Source organism: Malania oleifera, chromosome 11 (genome assembly GCF_029873635.1).
Source record: "Malania oleifera isolate guangnan ecotype guangnan chromosome 11, ASM2987363v1, whole genome shotgun sequence".
NCBI lineage: Eukaryota > Viridiplantae > Streptophyta > Magnoliopsida > Santalales > Ximeniaceae > Malania > Malania oleifera.
This window is the reverse complement of record NC_080427.1, coordinates 54214376-54232708: the sequence shown is the minus strand read 5'-3', so window position 1 is coordinate 54232708 and position 18333 is coordinate 54214376. Positions and strand designations below refer to the sequence as shown.

Sequence of the window (18333 nt, the reverse complement as noted above, 5' to 3'; positions counted from 1 at the left end):
AAGAACATAACTGAATTTCACACAAGCTCGTTTATATTCAATGCACACGACTCTGAAGCACGTCACTCATGCAAGTTTCATCGTTTATATGTGATTTGAGAGCAATATACTCACATGAAGTTAATCAGTGGCACATTCAGAGTTAATGCAATCATATAAGTTCAAGTATAAATAGGTAAACTCTCGAGGTGTGTGTGATGTGTGTGACTCAGTACACCTAGGACGCCAGTGGGCACCTACAGAACGGTCGCTTTGACTCGGCCTAACTGGTATACCCTCGAGAACACTCAAAGAAAATAGGTTCACTCATCATATGTGAGGAGGAGTGTCGCGATCAAACATCCCACATATTAAAAGGAACAACACTAAGTATATGGAGTGGACTAGTCTGGAAAGGATCTAACCTATCTATGAGGTGTCGGGTCCTTCACCCTAACATCTTCTCACCTACTCGCCATATCCAACTAAGACCACCCTAGATCAACTTACTCACAAACTTGTCGTGAATACATCTGAGGCATTAACCGGTTGAAGTATTTTCATACGTGGAAAATATGTGTTGTCCTTGACTTTTTGTGATATGTATTTGGGCCGGCATTGACATTTCATTTCATGCGCATGTGTATTGCTTATTCTTTATTCTGCTCATTCTTTATTTTCTATCTTTTCTTGATCAATTAGGACAATCATAACATCTCTTTTGTAATCTTCATACCATCAATGGGAATTAAGCTCGAATAGGAGTTCATGAATTAAGTCTATCTCTAGGGGTGGCTCAGCCTTCACATTTTGAGTAGGCTACAAGACTTAGGTTTCTATCTCCCCACTAGGTGTCACCTCTAGGCTAGCAAATCAAAAACAAAGACTAGTGTACAAAGGAATCATCCAGAAAAAGAGAATTGAGTTCTATGAACTCTGATTTGATATTAACGATCAAAAGGACAATAAATAGCTCAAGGATATCTCACAAGGTGTCAAAATCACCACGGGTGCTCTCTAAGTGTTCACAAGAAACCCTAAGTGCAATGAATCACGTGAATGTGTTTATTCAGCCTCGTGAGATGCCGTGTAAATACAGGAAATTATATAGTCAACTAACACGAATGTACTACCAATCGATTCTTCATGGAGTCATAACGTCATATAAAGAGAAACTACGCATGATTGCTCAAGTGTGTCATTCTTAAGTTATACGCAAGTATGTGAAAGGTATACACAATGTTAAGCATGGCATAGTGTAATGTAATTCCTTAGTGCTCCTCCTTTCTTTCTCTCTTTCTTTTTGATTTTTTGATTTTTTTGATTTTTTTTTTTTTTTGTTTTTTGTTTTTTTTAAACCCAGTACATGTACGTGCACAGTGTCACATGCGAATGCTCATCCCCCCCCCCAACTAAAGTGGAACATTGTCCTCAATGTGAAAGCATAGGGGAAATAGAAAATACTGTGCATAGGAAAAGTAAGGCGTACGTGAGTGGCGAAATAATGGAAAACAAAGATCGAACTACGAGAAAATAGACCTGAAAACTAACTAAAAATAAAATAAGATAAAATAAAAGGAAAAGAAGGAAAAGAAAAACATCACAATTGTCTAGGCGGAGGCTCTGGAGGAATTTTGTCTGGTGGCCGCAGGTCTATTAGGTGCACCGGCGGTTCTCCAAATTTAAGCCGCCACAATCGATCAATCGTCATACCTGCACGAAAATCAACCTCAAATGAATTAATGCGTGTCAAAATACCAAACAATTTGTGTGCAGGTCGACCTCTTGTGTTGACAAGAAAGGGTCTTTATTCAATATCGTTTCTAGGAAATTTGCTTTTTTACGAACGAACGGTTGAGAGAAAGTGATCGGAATAATTACCTGCAGTTCTTCAGAAGCATTAACATTAAAGGTTTTACCTGGTTCTTTGAAAATTATATGCTCACCAGACTGGTCACCCTCTTTATCGGGTGTACATATCATCATACCACTGCAAGAGTCTGCCTCCACACTGCTCCTTAACATCTGATTTAGGCGGGAGTGACGGTTTCACGATTTCTGAGCTGGGAGTATGAGGTACCATAGGTTGGTACTCCGTATGAGTATCAGTCTCATCATCAACTAACTGCTCCGCTTCTAGCCTCGTTTCCTTTGATTTTTGTTTGACCTCTTCTAGTTCAGCCATAACTTCTAGTGCTGGGACAACTGGGTGTTCGACGATGAGCATCTCAAGTTGGGGAAATTCTTTCTCGCTTCTCGAAGTAGTGGTGGCCTCTGCTGTCTCAAGAGAAACATCGTGTATTTGTTGGTGTGGTTGCTGGTACTCTTAAGGACTAGGATGAGGTTCCACGGGCAATTCTTCGTTTTCTAAGATGTCCAACTGCGTGCTTATCGCATTAATGGTATCCCGCAATTCATTATTATGATCGACTTGAGTTTGTATGAATTGTTGGAATATGTTCGCCATCTTTGTTATGCTATCCTCGAAAAGGTCTGACGACGTACAGCTCAGAGAGATCTGTTGTGGCTGATATTGAGGCGGAGGGTTGTTTGTGCAGTTTGGTGGCTCGTATACATCTCCACCACCGATTGTGCTGATAGGGTGTGCAGTTATGGGTGCCTGAGTGCATCGTGTGTTCCACTGTGGCACATTGTCAGATAAGTAATCAAAGAATGATAATACCTGATCTGGATCCTCGCTGACGGGCTCTCCATTAGACATAGTCTGGACAAAACACTTGCAATCAGGGGTAAGAGCAGTATAAAAACAATCAGCTAACCTCCATGAGTCGAACCCGTGATGTGGACAAGTGCTTAGTAGATCCTTGAAAAAAGACTGTCATAATATGAGTTGATTCCTAAAAATCTTAAGCCTCAGCCTTTCCAATTTAATTGAAGACTGTATCTTAGATTTCAAAAATAATTTGAGCTTTGTGATGTTATAGATATCCCTTTTCATGATTTACAAAATGAGTTCAAGTGTTAACAATTTTTGAATGGTCAACAAGTAGTTCGCAAATTATATTTGAATTTGTTTTGCATTATATTTGTGACTTCCTTAATTTTTCTTAATTTTTAAAATGTATGTAATTTATTTGCATATTTTTATCTAAAAATTAAATTTTCAAAAGGCTTATGCCCCAACGCCTTAAGGCTTACAGACACCTTACACATTTGCCTTCTAAAACATTGTTCGGTGGTGTTATGTTATGTCAACAAAATTTGAACCAAATGATTCTGAGTTTGATAACCTCAGTGAACACTTAATAGAGGCAGAAATATTATGTTTGACATGGCTGATGTCTGAAGACTGAATTTTTTAGTGGCGCTAACTATTTTTAGTGCTGAATTCGCAATTTTGTTAAGCAGCAACTAAAATTAGTTTCTTGAGTTTGATTCGTCAAGTTCATATTTTTTAGGCCAAGTTTTGTTAATTTGTGGATCAAGTTTACCTGATTCTTTGTAAAATACTGGAGCATACAATTTTTCCTTCCGCCCCTCCCCACTCTTCCGCTTGGCCACTTGTAGACTGCTTATGTGAGAAGTACTATCCATATTTTATTATTATATTTTAAAATGAAGTTTTATAAGAAGACTTCTATGTCTAGGATGCATAGATGGTTTACTAAGTTAATGTTGTCCAAAATACATTAATTTGTGCTTGATCACTTTTTGTTGTTAGGCACTCTTGCAGAGAGAGCTCTGCTCGCTGTCCTGCCTCCAGAGGATGATTTATTGTATACTATACGTATCAATTCAGAAGTCATGGCTTCTGATGGTTCAACATCAATGGCATCTGTCTGCGGAGGTATACTTTTCTATCTGAAGCTCTGATAAGTCTCACTAGGCATGGAACTGTGCTTTTTGACTGGATTCATCATTCTGTCTTTATGAACTTCCAATTTGCGTTGCATTTCATTTCTGTTATATGCCTAGAAAACTTTGGTCTTAAATTATGTCATTTCTTAGTGTTTTTATTGGTGTTGGTTGAATTGTTTATATTAAGCAATCATGCGTGTAGAGATTTTTCCAGTGCTACTGGTTAATTTAAATATTTTTTGGTAAGTTTTTCATTTAACTGTTTTTCTTAGGCATTCATTTGTGTAGAGAATTTTTCGAAGAATACTGATTGCTGTTAAACTTTTCTTGGTGGAGTTGGATTCATGTCATACATACGGATGGCTGTTTGTTACTCCTATTCCACTTGTGCTAACTTTCATTGCAATTATGATTGAAAATGTTTTTTTTTTTTTGGCCTCCGGTTATGTGTAAAGTATTTGTCTTCGGTATGATACATTTTTCAAAAAATATTTTATGTTTTGCAGCTAGTATGGCTTTGATGGATGCTGGCATTCCACTACGAGAACATGTGGCAGGAGTTTCAGTGGGTCTTGTAAGTGAAGTTGACCCATCAACTGGCACAATTAAGGATTATCGCATACTGACTGATATTTTGGCAAGTTTCTTCTATTCAGCCTGTTTGTTTTGTTTTTGTTTCCTTTTAAAAAATAAATAAATAAATAAATTTATGTGTTGAGTATTAGAAACTGTAACCTGTTGTTTTATCTTCGTTTTTTATTTTTATTTCTTAAGAATTGTTTCATTTATTGCATTTGAATGTTAATTTCGGAAAAGCTTGCTATTAATAGCTTTCTAGTTAGCTAATATTTTTTAATATTTTATTTACAGCTAAGTTTCTACTCAATAGTTGAACATTGAATTTTCAGGGCTTGGAAGATCATCTGGGGGACGTGGACTTCAAGATTGCAGGCACAAGAAATGGAGTAACTGCAATTCAGTTAGATATAAAACCTGCCGGAATTCCTTTAGATATTATATGTGAGTGTTTAGAGCCTGCTCTTAAGGGTCGTCTTCAAATCCTTGACCGCATGGAGCAAGAGATAAATGCACCGCGTACTCAACATGACAGAAATTCCCCTCGATTAGGTTGAGTGCTCTGCTTTTGATTTTCTATTTGACTTACTGACTTACTGCTTTCAAGGTGATGTTATTCCTTTGTTCATTGAGAATATCTATGTGCTGCAGCCACATTGAAATTCAGCAATGATGCTCTTCGTCGTTTGATTGGGCCTATGGGTGTTGTGAAGGAAAAAATTGAAGAAGAAACAGGTTTTATTTGAATTTGAAGATGATTTAGTATTATCTGATATTCTCTCTTTTTCCTATAAAGATTTAGACATTTGGAAGATGTCCGACTGTGAAAGGCCCACTCTAGTTCCTTTCAAATTTATTGGACGTTCATAATTCCTTTTGAATTATGGATTGATAAACTTAGCCACATGAAAGTTCTCGACAACATTATATTTGAGTTTGTTGTATTCATTTGCATGTATTTGTATATAGTGTGCTGTTCTAATTGGTTTACTCAATTTGGCACACTTCTTGTGAGAAGCTTTTTTGCACAGAAAATTTCAGAATACTAAATCGATAAGGAGCTTTCATTAAATCATAATATGCATGATTTCTTTTTTTGTTTTTTTTTCATTTTGTAAATGTACTGTAATGCAGGTGCACGGATATCTGTGGGTAATGGAACACTTACCATACTTGCTAAGAATCAATCTGTAATGGAAAGAGCACAAGAAGAGGTATTTTTTGGATTTTGTTGAACTATCATATTCACCGTTGGCATTTGAATGGAGTAATGTTTCATTTTTGAAGTGGTTATATGTTATGTGATGTCAGTGGTATGTGACATGCTTTATATGTGCTTTTTGGAGAAAGAAATTATGTCTCGGAAGCATCTTTCATGAAACATCCTATCCATTCCCAACCTTCCCCCTGGGGTGGGGGGGAACCCAAAAAGATAAAGAAAAAAAAAAAAAACGGAAAAAAAACCACTAAACACACACTGCTCTCCAACATGAACGCCTTAAAAAGGAGGATGGCGTGGGCTGAGGCAGCTCTGTGAGAAGGACAAACCCTGCTCTTGCACAAATCTACCCTTTAAAAAAAAACATAGAATTATGCTTTGAAGCTTTCTCATGGTTATCGGACTGTTATATACATTGTGGGAAAAATACTTAAAGTTTAATTTCACATCCAAGTCATTAGCAGGTGACAATACATTGCATTTCCTGTAGAATGCTAAGGAGACAAATTCTCACCCGGAACAAACTGCAGGACCTCTACTCTCTGTAGTTTTTCAATGTATTAATGCTTATTTTAGTTCAGTGTTTTGACAAATTCCATTACTAAGCCATATCCTTTAATATGCATCAAAGCAATGCACAACTTCTTTTCTTCTTCGGAATGCATCTGCTTCAACCGCCAGTCATGGAATGCATCTGATGAAGTGTCGTTAATCAATCTAATATTGGGTCTAATACTCCCAAATCATTATTTCATGAATCAAACCTGCTGTAAAGAATTCTTTTGAATTTAATCCATATTTTTTAGGCAAGACATTTATAAAATCACATTGGAAGGTAAAGTGGTGTAGTTCCTACGAAATTGACTGTGTTGTAGTTTCTGTACACTAAATAGACTGCTCATTTTTTCGAGATTTACTCACAAAGGAAGCATTTATAGTGATTTACTCACGAAGGAAGCAGTTTGTAGCTTTTCCCTCTGAGGAGATGAAATGCTATTCTGTTATGCTACAGTGATGTCCAACCTGGTTAAACAAATTGCTGGGTGCTGCTGAACATTTTTTGACCAGGAAAATATGGTTCTTCTTGAGAAGGGTCGAGGATTAACCGAATAATGTATATGGTAAGGGCACTAATTTTTTGGAAATTCGACTTCTTGTGAACCAAATTAATCCAAAAGATGCAGGCATATTGAGCAGTGTTTTTCTGGCTGGGATGTGAACTGGTATTGCTTGAAATTTAACGCAGTTTGATGGTAAATTGATACTTTTGTTTCTATGTGCCTTAAATTTATTTTGATTGTGATCTAGTAACTGTTCCAAGACAACACCAGTTTCAAATAAATATCATCACCAATGCCTAATATAAGCCGTGAGAACCCTCCTCCCTGCTCTTTTTGTTGTGAAAAAGCTTTTCTCCTGCTATTAAAATGGTGAACCCCTCCCTGGGGGAAAAAAAGCAAAATATTGTTCATTGTGACTACTTCGGAAGCACATGTTCATTCTATTCTTGTTCTTATTGAAATATGTTTATACTAGTTCCTTTGTTTTATTCAAAATGAATGTTCCAAAATTTGTAGGAAAAAATCTTTACTTTTTTTCCCTTGAAATATTGTCCTACATGAAGTCAGTGCTTCCTTGTTTATATTGCCGATGCTGGCATGGACATAAGATATTTTTATCTCATCCTATTGTTACACCTTTCTTTGATGTTTTGGCTGAATTAGTGTGTGGAGCCAAACTATTTATTTGTGTCAGTAAAGTTGAACTCAATTTTTGGGTGTGGCTCAGGTTGATTTTATAATTGGCCGTGAGATTGAAATTGGAGGAATCTACAAGGGTGTTGTCACTTCAGTGAAAGAATTTGGGGCTTTTGTGGAGTTAAATGGTGGGCAACAGGGTCTTCTACACATATCTGAGTTATCCCATGATTTGGTATGTTCTCAAAATGATCTCTAGTGCAAAAATAAACATCTACTTGTTAAAGTTCAATCGTTTGCATAAGATTTTCAGAACTTATATATTGATTTTAGTTTTCAAATGATCCTTTCTTCTTGTGGTGATGCACGACTTTGTTGTGGAATTATTTTCTAAACCCTTGCAGTTTTCATTCTAATTAATTATAAGGCATGCACCTGTTGTATTATCAGGTCTCTCGAGTTTCAGATGTGGTGTCTGTTGGCCAGCAGCTTTCTGTAATGTGCATAGAGAAGGATGTTCGTGGCAACTTTAAATTATCCCTTAAAGCAACTGTACCCAAACCAGGATCTGAGGAGTATAAGGTGGCTGAAAAATCTATCTCACCTACAAAGCAAGCCCCTAATATTTCCTCACTGGCTGATGTATCTGATGAACAAGAAAGTCAAGACTCTTCTATTTTCTCACCACCACCAATCGTAATTCGGAGTGCTGCAGAGTGATGAGGAGCAAAAATCTTCTGAAGTCAGAGTTCTTAATTTCTTTTATAATCAAACATGAAATTTTTTATTTTATTAGAATTCTCTAATAATGGGATTATAATAATGTTTACTTGATTCTAATAATGAGATGCACATGTCATTTGTTTTTTAAAGGGAATGTTTTTATTCTTTAAGCAAAAATTATTGTTGTTGATACAAATTTTGGTTTGAGAGAGTACGCTTGTCGGTTGTTATTTTTGGCTAACATGTATGGAACGAGGATTTGATGCCTCGGTGAAGATGGTGACGCCAAGGTGATGTTTGGGAGCTTGAATTTCGTACTTTAAATTTGAATTTCGGTGAATTTTGGATATATTTTAATATAATTGTATTTCTTAACTAACTTTCTTCTCTGAATCTCTAAACTTGAATATACTCGTAGGATGCATAGCTAGTTGGAATCTAGATTTTGCAACTTCATACTATTTAGAATTAAATTTGTTAATTTTTAAGGAAAAAATTAGAAATATTTTGAAAAATACTTTAGTTGAGCTTAATTAGTGATACTCACTCAGCACAAGTATAAAATATAATAGAGTCGAAAAATACAAACAGAGAATTATCAACATTTTTCATTTTTAATTTATAAAGTTTACAAATTTTCTTATTTTTTATTAAAATTTATAATGATTCAAGGTTTGTTTGGCTTTGCACAATAACTTGTTAATTTTAATTTTTAGATTTTCAAAATATTACGAAAAAACAACTTGTTTTCTAATTTTTAAATATTATATAAGAAACTTTTTGGAGAATGGATTTTGGGGAGTTACCTAATTTTCGGAGTTCCAAATAGAGACTTATGCCCCTTTTGGAACTCATAAAATATTAAGGAAAAAGGAAAATATCAAGAAATTCACATTTTCATGTTTGGTTATTAAGAAAAATAAAAATAAATAAAAAATACACTAAATCTATAAACAAAATTTAATTTTATATATTATCAACATTTAATTTTTCTTAACTTGTAGTCATATTAAAACAAACTTTCATTTTTTATGGTATTTTAATAGAGAAGGAAAAGATAATGGAAAATATGTTTCCTCCTTGTTTTCTTTAAGTATAATCCTTGATCCAAATGGACCCTTATGGTGTGTTTGGATCAAAGATTTTACTTGCAAAAAGGAAATAAAAGTAAAAGGAAGACAAAACTCATTTTCTATTGTATTTTCCTTTTGTATTACATATTAATGATAATGAAAATTTATTTTAATATGATTAAAAATATGAAAAAGTTAAATATTAATGATGCACAAAATCAATATATTATTCATAAATTAGTGTATTATTTATTTTCTTTTTCCTTTTCCTTGGTAACCAAACATAAAAATATGAATTATTTGATATTTTTCTTTCCTTTTCTTATTGTTTTCTTAGTTCCAAATGAAACCTTAAAAAACTATAATTGAAAAATAAAAATTATTTTTTCAACTAAACAAGTCCTAGCTGACTCACTCTAAAATGAGTAGCGCAAAAACTATCTCAAGTATAGGAGTTATGTCATGTAATAATTAACCACAAAATGTCAGATTGTCTCCTCAGGGAATGTAGATCGTGTAGTGACCCAATGATTATCTCCCATGACATTAATCATAGGTAACGATGCAGCAAGACTAGGATATGCTTTGCTAAAGCCTACTGGGATGCAACCCCCACTCTGGCCAGAGCGGACGAAACGGTGCGTCCTTGTCTATGACATGGATGGATGGGAACTTACCTAATCTTATTGATGTAGGTGTGGGATTCCTATCGGTGTAGTTCAATGATTCAGGTAAGGAGAAATTATATATTAAATCAGATTTTATGAAATTAAAGGTAATAAATTATGTTACATTTTATGTATGTTTTGAAGTGAATTATAAAATGTCAATCATGTAAAATTATGTTTTTTGAGTCTATGACTGCTTATATAGTTATGTATATGTGAAAGTAAACGAATGAAAGTGAAAAGTAATTTCTGAGGAATTATGTAAGAAATGAAATGTATTTTCAGCATATAAATGTTAAATGTGGGTTGACTTATTTTATAGGAATATGTATGAATTTTACTGTTAAATTGTGTAGCATGAGTAAATGTAAACTCTATGCAAATATATCTTAAATGTATGAGATGCAGGTTAAGTAAATAAAATATTAAGAATAAAATATGATATGGACTATACTGTTTGTGTATGTTAATACAACCATGTAAATGTAAGAGAGCTGAAAAGAGTCATGTTAGCAGATCTAACACATTTCTATGTAGACTAATTGATGACAGCTAAAAGGAGTTATAAACTAACTAATGATAGCTAAAAACTAGTTGTAGTACGAATGAAAGAAAGGAAAATATCATGAAATGACATTGGAATGAAATGACAAATGTGAACGATGAAATGTTAAAGATTACGTAAAGTGAAATGCAATGAAATTTTTAAGCTATGAACATGAACAGATGTGTATGATTGAATAATGACAGAAAGAATAATGTATTATGGTATTAGAAGTATCTATGTATGTAGAGCATGTTATGATTGGGCGGGGCGTACTCTTCGTCTGAGGGCTTGCTGAGTAAGGCGAGTGCGCTAGTAACTTCAGATGTGACAATAGCAGCATAACGTATTAGGGTAGAGGGAACCTACTTGTATGGGCGAATAGATTTCCCTATCCTTAAAGTCTTTGCTAGTAAATCATTGTTGAACTGTGTGAGTACGAGATCAATTTAATGCTTGAGGGTTTGCTGAGAAAAGTGAGTGCCCTGGTATGCTTCAGTAGACACAGCAGAAGGGTGCTACTTGTATGGGCGGGTAATCATCCCTATCCTTGGGTAATCTCATGGGTTAAATCTTTGCATGTGATTGATTAGGTTCAGAGAATGATTTCAATGTTTATGATAATGTTATTAAAATGATATTTATAATCTCATGTTAGCTACACACTGTTATTAATATATTGTTTCTTCCCTTATTAAGATGTGTCTCACCCGAAAATGATTATTTCTTTTTCAGGACATTCTCGAGATCGGACTTAGGGAGCTCGAGGGTTTTAGCCTTTTTGAGGATCATAAAAGAAAAAGGGTATATAATGATAATACTTTGGGGAATGTAAATATTTATGTCTTATGTCGTTATGTTTTAAGTCAGCAGGGAAAGGAATGATTGTATCTCCTCTAACTTTCAAAAATTATCCTGCAATAATTAACATAAATATTTGTAAATTTACAGTAAAAATAGGATAATTATCTCAAGATTATTAATTGAGCTCGATGATTAAAATACTGAACATAATTAAGTATTTAATTAAAATTGTAACACTTCATTAATGCAGTTAAATACTTAATTACGCAACTTTGATGCGTAATCACTAGCAAACTTTTGAAATTTAAACAATTGAAATAATTGTTAGAAAATTGAGATTTGTCGACACTAAGTACAATAAGTTTTCCGATGTACCTTTGGTGATGCGGAACCCCAAGAATGAACGTCCTAAAACCCTAAATCAGATTTATCAAAACCCTAAACCCAAAATAAGATTCAACATGGTAGTTGATCCGTGACCTATTGCTTGATGTGAATCACAAACCAATAATATTAAATTAATGGATGAACGCGACAAAGGTAGCACCTTTGATAAGTTCGGTGAAAGTTCAATGAAGAACTTGAAGAGAAATCAACCTCACTTGGAATTGTATTTAGCCAAAAAATATGTCCTTCAATACAACAGAGAGTTGGCTACTTATGGAAAATAAAAGAAACCCATGACATCAGCCTAGCCAATAAGAATAGACTATGATATCAATCTGGCCAATAAAATAAAAGAAACCTATGACATTAGCCCAGCCAATAAGAATAGGCTATGACATCAATCTCGCCAATAAAATAGCCCCACATAACCTTAAGCATGTCGTGTCATTTAATGAAACATGTGCAAGTCACATGTCATGCTTAATTGAAGCAATTGACCACTATTTATCCCATACTTTAATTAAAATAATAATAAAAATTCCCCAAAACAACCGTTATTGGTTTAAGGTTCCAACTTCACGCATTTTTAGAATTTTCACCATCTTAGGCTCTTCAAGAAAGTCATTTTCTTTAGTGTCCATGGCCCTCATTGACTCTTGCTCAAGCAACTTCTCAATTAGTCCTTGCATAGCCTCGTTGAGTTTATTGGCTCTAGCTCTTGTGATGGGTCCGCTTGGCATGTGCAGATCATCCTGTGCAATCAAAGCTTGTTGGTTCATATCATTCTCCCTCTCCTTAAAAAGATTCGTTCTCGAATCATCACCTACATAAAAAAGGGATAAATCGGAAACGTTGAAAGTTGCATTGACCTTATACTCACTCGACAGATCCAACTTGTATGCATTGTCGTTGAAGAGGTCCATCACCCCTTGAGTGTAGCTTCGTTTTCCTTTTAGTAGGAAACCTCTCTTTTCTCATACGATCCCATACCCAATCTCTTGGTTCAAAACTAACGAACTTGCGCCCCTTATTGGCTTAAGATGAATATTGTCGGTTCTTCTTTTCGATGTATTGTCGTGCTTGTTCATGGATCCTCTTCACCAAGTCAGCCTTGTGTCGTCCATTTAAGCTAGCTATCTCATTCACAGATACGACATCAAATCCAATGGAGTCAAAGGATTAAAACCATAAACAATTTCAAATGGAGAAAAATTAGTAGAAGTATGCACAGTTCTATTATAAGCAAACTCAACAAGTGGTATACATTCTTCCCATGATTTTAAATTTCTTTGAATGACCGCACGCAATAAGTTAGCTAAAGTTTGATTAACTACTTCGGTTTGACCATCGATTTGAGGATGACAAGTAGTAGAAAACGATAGCTTAGTTCCTAACTTTCCCCACAAAACCTTTCAAAATGTAGCTAAGGAATTTAACATTCCAATCACTCACAATTGTCCTAGGAATGCCATGCAATCACACAATGTCCTTAAAGAATAAATTGGCTATATTTGTGGCATTATCAGTTGTATGACAAGGAATAAAATGTGCCATTTTAGAAAATCTATCAACCACCACAAATATAGAGTCCATACCCCCTTTGGACCTAGGCAAACCTAATATGAAATCCATTGAAATGTCTACCCAAGGTTCATTAGGTACAGGCAAAGGAGTATAAAGGTCATGAGGTAAGACCTTAGACTTAGCTTGTTTACATGAAATGCATCTAGAACACACTCTATCTACATCTCTATGCATATGTGGCCAAAAAAAGTGTTCATGCAGAATATCTGAAGTCTTCTGTCCCCCAAAATGTCCATCAAACCCCCACTATATGACTCTCACACAAGCAATTATCTTAAGGTGCAGTTAGGCACACAAAGTCTATTCTCCCTAAACAAATATCCATCATGTCTATAGAATTTATGAAACGCAACTTTATCACATGCGTAATACACATTATCAAAATATAATCTTTAGCATATAAATCCTTTATGTACTCAAAACCTAATAACTTAGTGCTAAGTGTAGTAATTAAGGCATTCTTGCAAGAAAGTGCATCAGCCACGACATTCTCTTTTCCTTGCTTGTACTGAATGACATATGGGAAGGTTTCGATGAACTCTACCCATTTGGTGTGGCAACGATTTAGCTTACCTTGCCCCCCCAAATGCTTTAATGATCCATGATCAAAGTAGATCACAAATTCTTTAGGCCACAAGTAGTGTTGCCACATCTCCAATGCCCTCACCAAGGCATATAGTTCTTTATCATACGTGGAGTAGCTCAATGCTACCCCATTGAGCTTTTCACTAAAATATGCAATGGGACACTTATCCTGCATCAAAATAACTCCAATTCCAATCCCGGAGGCATTACATTCAATCTCAAAAGTTTTAATGAAATCAAGTAAAAGCAACAATGGAGCAGAACATAACCTATCTTTAAGCATTTTAAAGGCATATTCTTGTGCATTACCCCATTTAAACCCACGTTCTTTTTTATCACTTCAATTAAATGTGTAGCAATGGTGCTAAAATCTCTCACAAATTGCCTATAAAAACTAGCCAACCCATGAAAATTGCATACATCAGTTACAGATTTAGGTGTTGGCAAATCTTTTATTGCTTTCACCTTTTCCTCATCGACTTCTATGCCCTTAGCACTCAGCATATAACCTAATAAAATAACCTTTTGCATGCAAAAATTACATTTCTTTAGGTTAGTAAACAATTTTTCTTCCCTAAGAACATCCAATACACTTTTCAAATGATCAAAGTGATCGTCAAGATTCTTGATGTACACTAGGATGTCGTCAAAGTAGACAACAACAAATATGGATATAAATGCACGCAACACATGATTCATCAAGCGCATGAAAGTACTAGGTGCATTGGTGAGATCAAATGGCATAACCATCCATTCATACAAACCGTACCTTGACTTAAATGCAGTTTTCCATTCATCACTCGGTTTCATTCTTATTTGATGGTAGCCACTTTTTAAATCAATTTTAGAAACGATGCAAGAGTCATGCAGTTCATATAACATGTCATCTAGTCTAGGGATAGGATGATGATACTTTGCAGTGATTTTATTGATGGCTCTACAGTCCACACATATCCTCCATGATCCATCTTTCTTCATTACCAATAGCATGAGTACCCATACACGGACTCATGCTCTCCCTCACATGCCCTTTAGCTAGCAACTCCTCGACTTGTCTTTGAATTTCCTTAGTCTCCTCGGGGCTGCTCCTATAGGCCGAACGGTTGGGAATTGTAGCCCCAGGGATGAAGTCAATCTGATGCTCAATTCCACTAATCGGTGGCAAACCATTGGTCATATCTATAGGAAATACATCCTTGTATTCCTACAGCAAAGAAACAACAACACTAGGCAAGGAAGATGTGAGTTCGTTAGTGCTCAAATATGTCTCCTTGTACATGAGTACAAATGGAGGTCTTTGTGCATAAAAAGTTTCTTACACTCTTTTTCCTTTGCATACAAACTCACTTTTTCCTCTCTCGCTATTTTTCCCTCATTTTTACCATTTTTTTTTCTTATTTCAGCTCCTCTCTTGCTCTTTTTTTCTCGCCTCTTTTTTTTTTTTTTCAATGCTCTCTACCTTTCCTTTTGTTTTATTCTCAGCCTCTATTTTTTTTTTCTCATCATTTGCTCCTTTCAATCTCATTTGATCTTCATATACTTGCTTAGGAATACCTATTGTTGAGCCCATCATAAGTGACACGTCGATCATATTGCTACTGTAACATCTTGCTTAATTCATCATATAATAACACAAATTTAATAAATACATCAACCCGAACCCATGGATAACGGGGACACATCTGACATTCACAGCGGAAACCTAAGCAACAGTAAATGTAAAACATCATCATCATAACCACAAGAGATATAATACCAGAGTGAACTATAATCCATAGACATGGTGTTTATATACATCTCCCAAAATACAAAACATATATGCATATCTAGGAACCCACAACTCCAATCTACCGTTCCTAGATAAAACTTACCCTCCTGATAGGGTAGTAACACACTAACTCAATGGCGGCCGCGACCCGACGGTCCTTCTGGGTTTCCTGAAAATTATTTAAGTTCGGGGTGAGACACTTTTCAGTAAGGAAAAATAAACTAAATACAGTTGTGTGACAACATGAACATTTAATGCAATTATACATATACAGTACATTTCATATACCTGAAACATTCATCATAACATATTGAATAATCATATATTTTCGTATTTTCTAATAAATCATATGGTTCATAAAATGTCTGATATAGTTGATAATACTGAAAACATACCCAAGATGAATAGTTAGTTGGTGTCATGTATTACCCCCCATGACGGATTGTGTGGCCCGAAGGCGGGATCCGATAATGGCTGGCCAACCACCGCCGAGACAAAAATGTTTGTAAGTACAATAGACCCACCACACCCACGTTCGGACTGTCAGGTGGATGTATAACACTCTACACTAAAAGTCACATCGACTATCCATCTCCCACCCCCTCGTGGGGCGGTTAGTACAAATATGAACATAGATATCTGATCTATATAGTTACGGTACCGTGCTCCTGAAACTGAACTAAACTAACATCCAGGTTCTAATAACATATAGTACATGATAATATAGTATTTAACATAAATGGATTGATAGCATTTCTATACTTTCATAAATATGGCTCTGCGCCAAACATTTTGTAAATACGGCCTCACGCTGAACATTTCATAAACATGGCCTTATGCCGAAAACATATAACATACATAGCATTGTGCCGAAAATCTCATACATATCATTTTGAGTAAATAAGTCATTTATCATGTACTTCAAAATCATCATATACTGCATTATTTCATAATTCCTGAAAACATACTTATTCATAAAATTGCCATAATATAATACGTATCATGTAAAAATAATATTCATGCCACACAATGCTGAATAAAATCATACATTTCATTCTAAAATCGTAATTCTTGTATCACAACAATATTTTCCCAAATATGTATTTACTCAATAATATTCATATAATACATGTTTTTCTGAAAATTAATTTGCTGATAAATAATAGTAATTTGGTTGAAAAATTAACTGCTTTAATTTATTCCCTTACCTGGTACTGAAAAGAAATCCCCCAAAAATTTCACTGGTCCTGCATCCGCAGGGTTCCCCGTTCAACACCTTGAATTTAATAACTGCTAGAACTAAACTTTAGTATTTTCTTATAAATAACTTTTTTCTACAACTACGAGAAGATCAAATTCTGAATATTTAGCCTTACCTTGAATCAGGGATGAATTTCAACTCACTCCTACCAACGATCGGTTCCGGTAGATTTGGAGAGAACTTCCTTAGGAGCATCGTAGTGACCTCAGATCGTCAATCCGGTGAATGACGAAACTGAAATTGAAGAGAGAGGAGAGAGAAACCATAGGGAGGAGAGAGAGAGAGAGAGAGAGAGAGAGAGAGAGAGAGAGAGAGAGAGAGAGAGGGATTTTTCTGATTTTTCTACGTTTAAACTAAGTTTTAGGCTATTTATACTAAGAGCTTTGTCGATGAGCCACGTTACCTCATTGACGAGGTTAATAGAAAATTCATTGACGAACTCCCCCTTTCGTCGACGAAATTCAGAGTCGCCAAAAACAACCTCTCGGTATCTTCTCGTCGACGAGGCACACCTTCGTCGACAAGCCTATACTGCCACGTCATCGACAAACGCGAAGCGTTCATCAACGAAGGTTGCTGCATCCTTCTTTGCTGCATCCTTCTATTCGATTTCCATTTTACCCTTTTCTTTATTAGTTAAAATACCATTATTCCTCAGATCATTACATTCTCCCCTCCTTATAAAATTTTGTCCTCGAAATTTACTATTCATACAACTCATCATCCTTTAAAAGCAAAACGATCTACTTATTTTATTACTTACCCTCACTTATGGCGGACGAATACCATAGTTACATTCCAAGTCCTGGGAGATTACATAAACCAAAAGAAATTCCCCCAAAACTAAAATACCACTTACTAACCAAAGTATTACATGTACCTGTAAAAGAAATACTACATATTTACTTACATTTTCTAATTACATCTAAACTTCTTGGAACAATTACGGGTACTTTTGTCTGATATGTTCCTCGAGCTCCTAAGAAGTCTCTTCTACTGTATGATTTCTCCATAAAACCTCTACTAAAGGAATCTTCTTATAACATAGTTCTTGTTCTCTTCTGTCCAAAATCTACATGGGTACCTCCTCATAGACTAGTGAATCACTGAACTCTAACTCACCATAACTAGTAATAAGAGAAGGGTCTGGGACGTATTTTCTCAACATATATACGTGGAATACGTCGTGCATCCTGGATAGTGTAGGTGGCAAGGCTAGCCTATAGGCCACCGGCCCCACTTTCTTTAAAATCTCAAATGGACGGATAAACTTAAAGCTAAGTTTACCCTTCCTACCAAACCTCATAACCCCTTTCAACGAAACTATCTACAAAAATACATGATCACCCACATCGAACTCCAAATTCCCGCAGCGATTATCAGCATAACTCTTCTATCGGCTCTGAGTTGCACTGATTCTATCCCTGATGAGTCGAACCTTATTGTACGCCTGTTGTACAAGCTTTGGTCCCACAACTCGCCGCTCACCCATCTCATCCCAATATAATGGAGAACGTCGTTTTCTACCGTATAAAGCTTCAAATGGTGTTATGCCGATGCTGGACTGGTAACTGTTATTATACGCAAACTCTACCAGTGGCATGAACTAAGTCCAGCTACCCCCAAAATCTAAAACACACGCTTCG

The 18333-nt window shown here is 35.4% G+C and overlaps 2 protein-coding genes across 2 annotated transcripts; one reads left to right on the top strand and one right to left on the bottom strand.

Moving 5' to 3' along the window:
* The first annotated feature begins 4597 nt into the window (after positions 1-4597).
* On the top strand, positions 4598-8162 carry LOC131168461 (polyribonucleotide nucleotidyltransferase 2, mitochondrial-like). Its single transcript, XM_058127898.1, has 5 exons — positions 4598-4926; positions 5026-5109; positions 5509-5588; positions 7382-7525; positions 7741-8162. The coding sequence occupies exons 1-5, from the start codon at positions 4869-4871 to the stop codon at positions 8008-8010; spliced, it is 636 nt and encodes a 211-aa protein (XP_057983881.1). The 5' UTR covers positions 4598-4868; the 3' UTR covers positions 8011-8162.
* Positions 8163-11208: 3046 nt separating this feature from the next.
* LOC131167551 (uncharacterized) lies at positions 11209-14835 on the bottom strand. Its single transcript, XM_058126353.1, has 4 exons — positions 14640-14835; positions 14079-14167; positions 13647-13827; positions 11209-11213 (listed from the first exon to the last, which is right to left on the bottom strand). Exons 1-4 carry the CDS (start codon positions 14833-14835, stop codon positions 11209-11211), a joined length of 471 nt encoding a protein of 156 aa, XP_057982336.1.
* Positions 14836-18333: the final 3498 nt, after the last annotated feature.

Bases quoted from the DNA above. Each gene is read 5' to 3' on its own strand.
- LOC131168461 (XM_058127898.1), top strand. From the start codon at position 4,869: ATGGAGCAAGAGATAAATGCACCGCGTACTCAACATGACAGAAATTCC. The intron at 4,927-5,025 runs GTTGAGTGCTCT...TATGTGCTGCAG, and splicing joins CAGAAATTCCCCTCGATTAG to CCACATTGAAATTCAGCAAT. The intron at 5,589-7,381 runs GTATTTTTTGGA...GGTGTGGCTCAG, and splicing joins TGGAAAGAGCACAAGAAGAG to GTTGATTTTATAATTGGCCG.
- LOC131167551 (XM_058126353.1), bottom strand. From the start codon at position 14,835: ATGACCAATGGTTTGCCACCGATTAGTGGAATTGAGCATCAGATTGAC. The intron at 14,168-14,639 runs GTAATGAAGAAA...TTATTTTATTAG, and splicing joins TATGGGTACTCATGCTATTG to GTTATATGCTGAGTGCTAAG. The intron at 13,828-14,078 runs GTATGCAATTTT...ATTTTGATGCAG, and splicing joins CACCTAAATCTGTAACTGAT to GATAAGTGTCCCATTGCATA.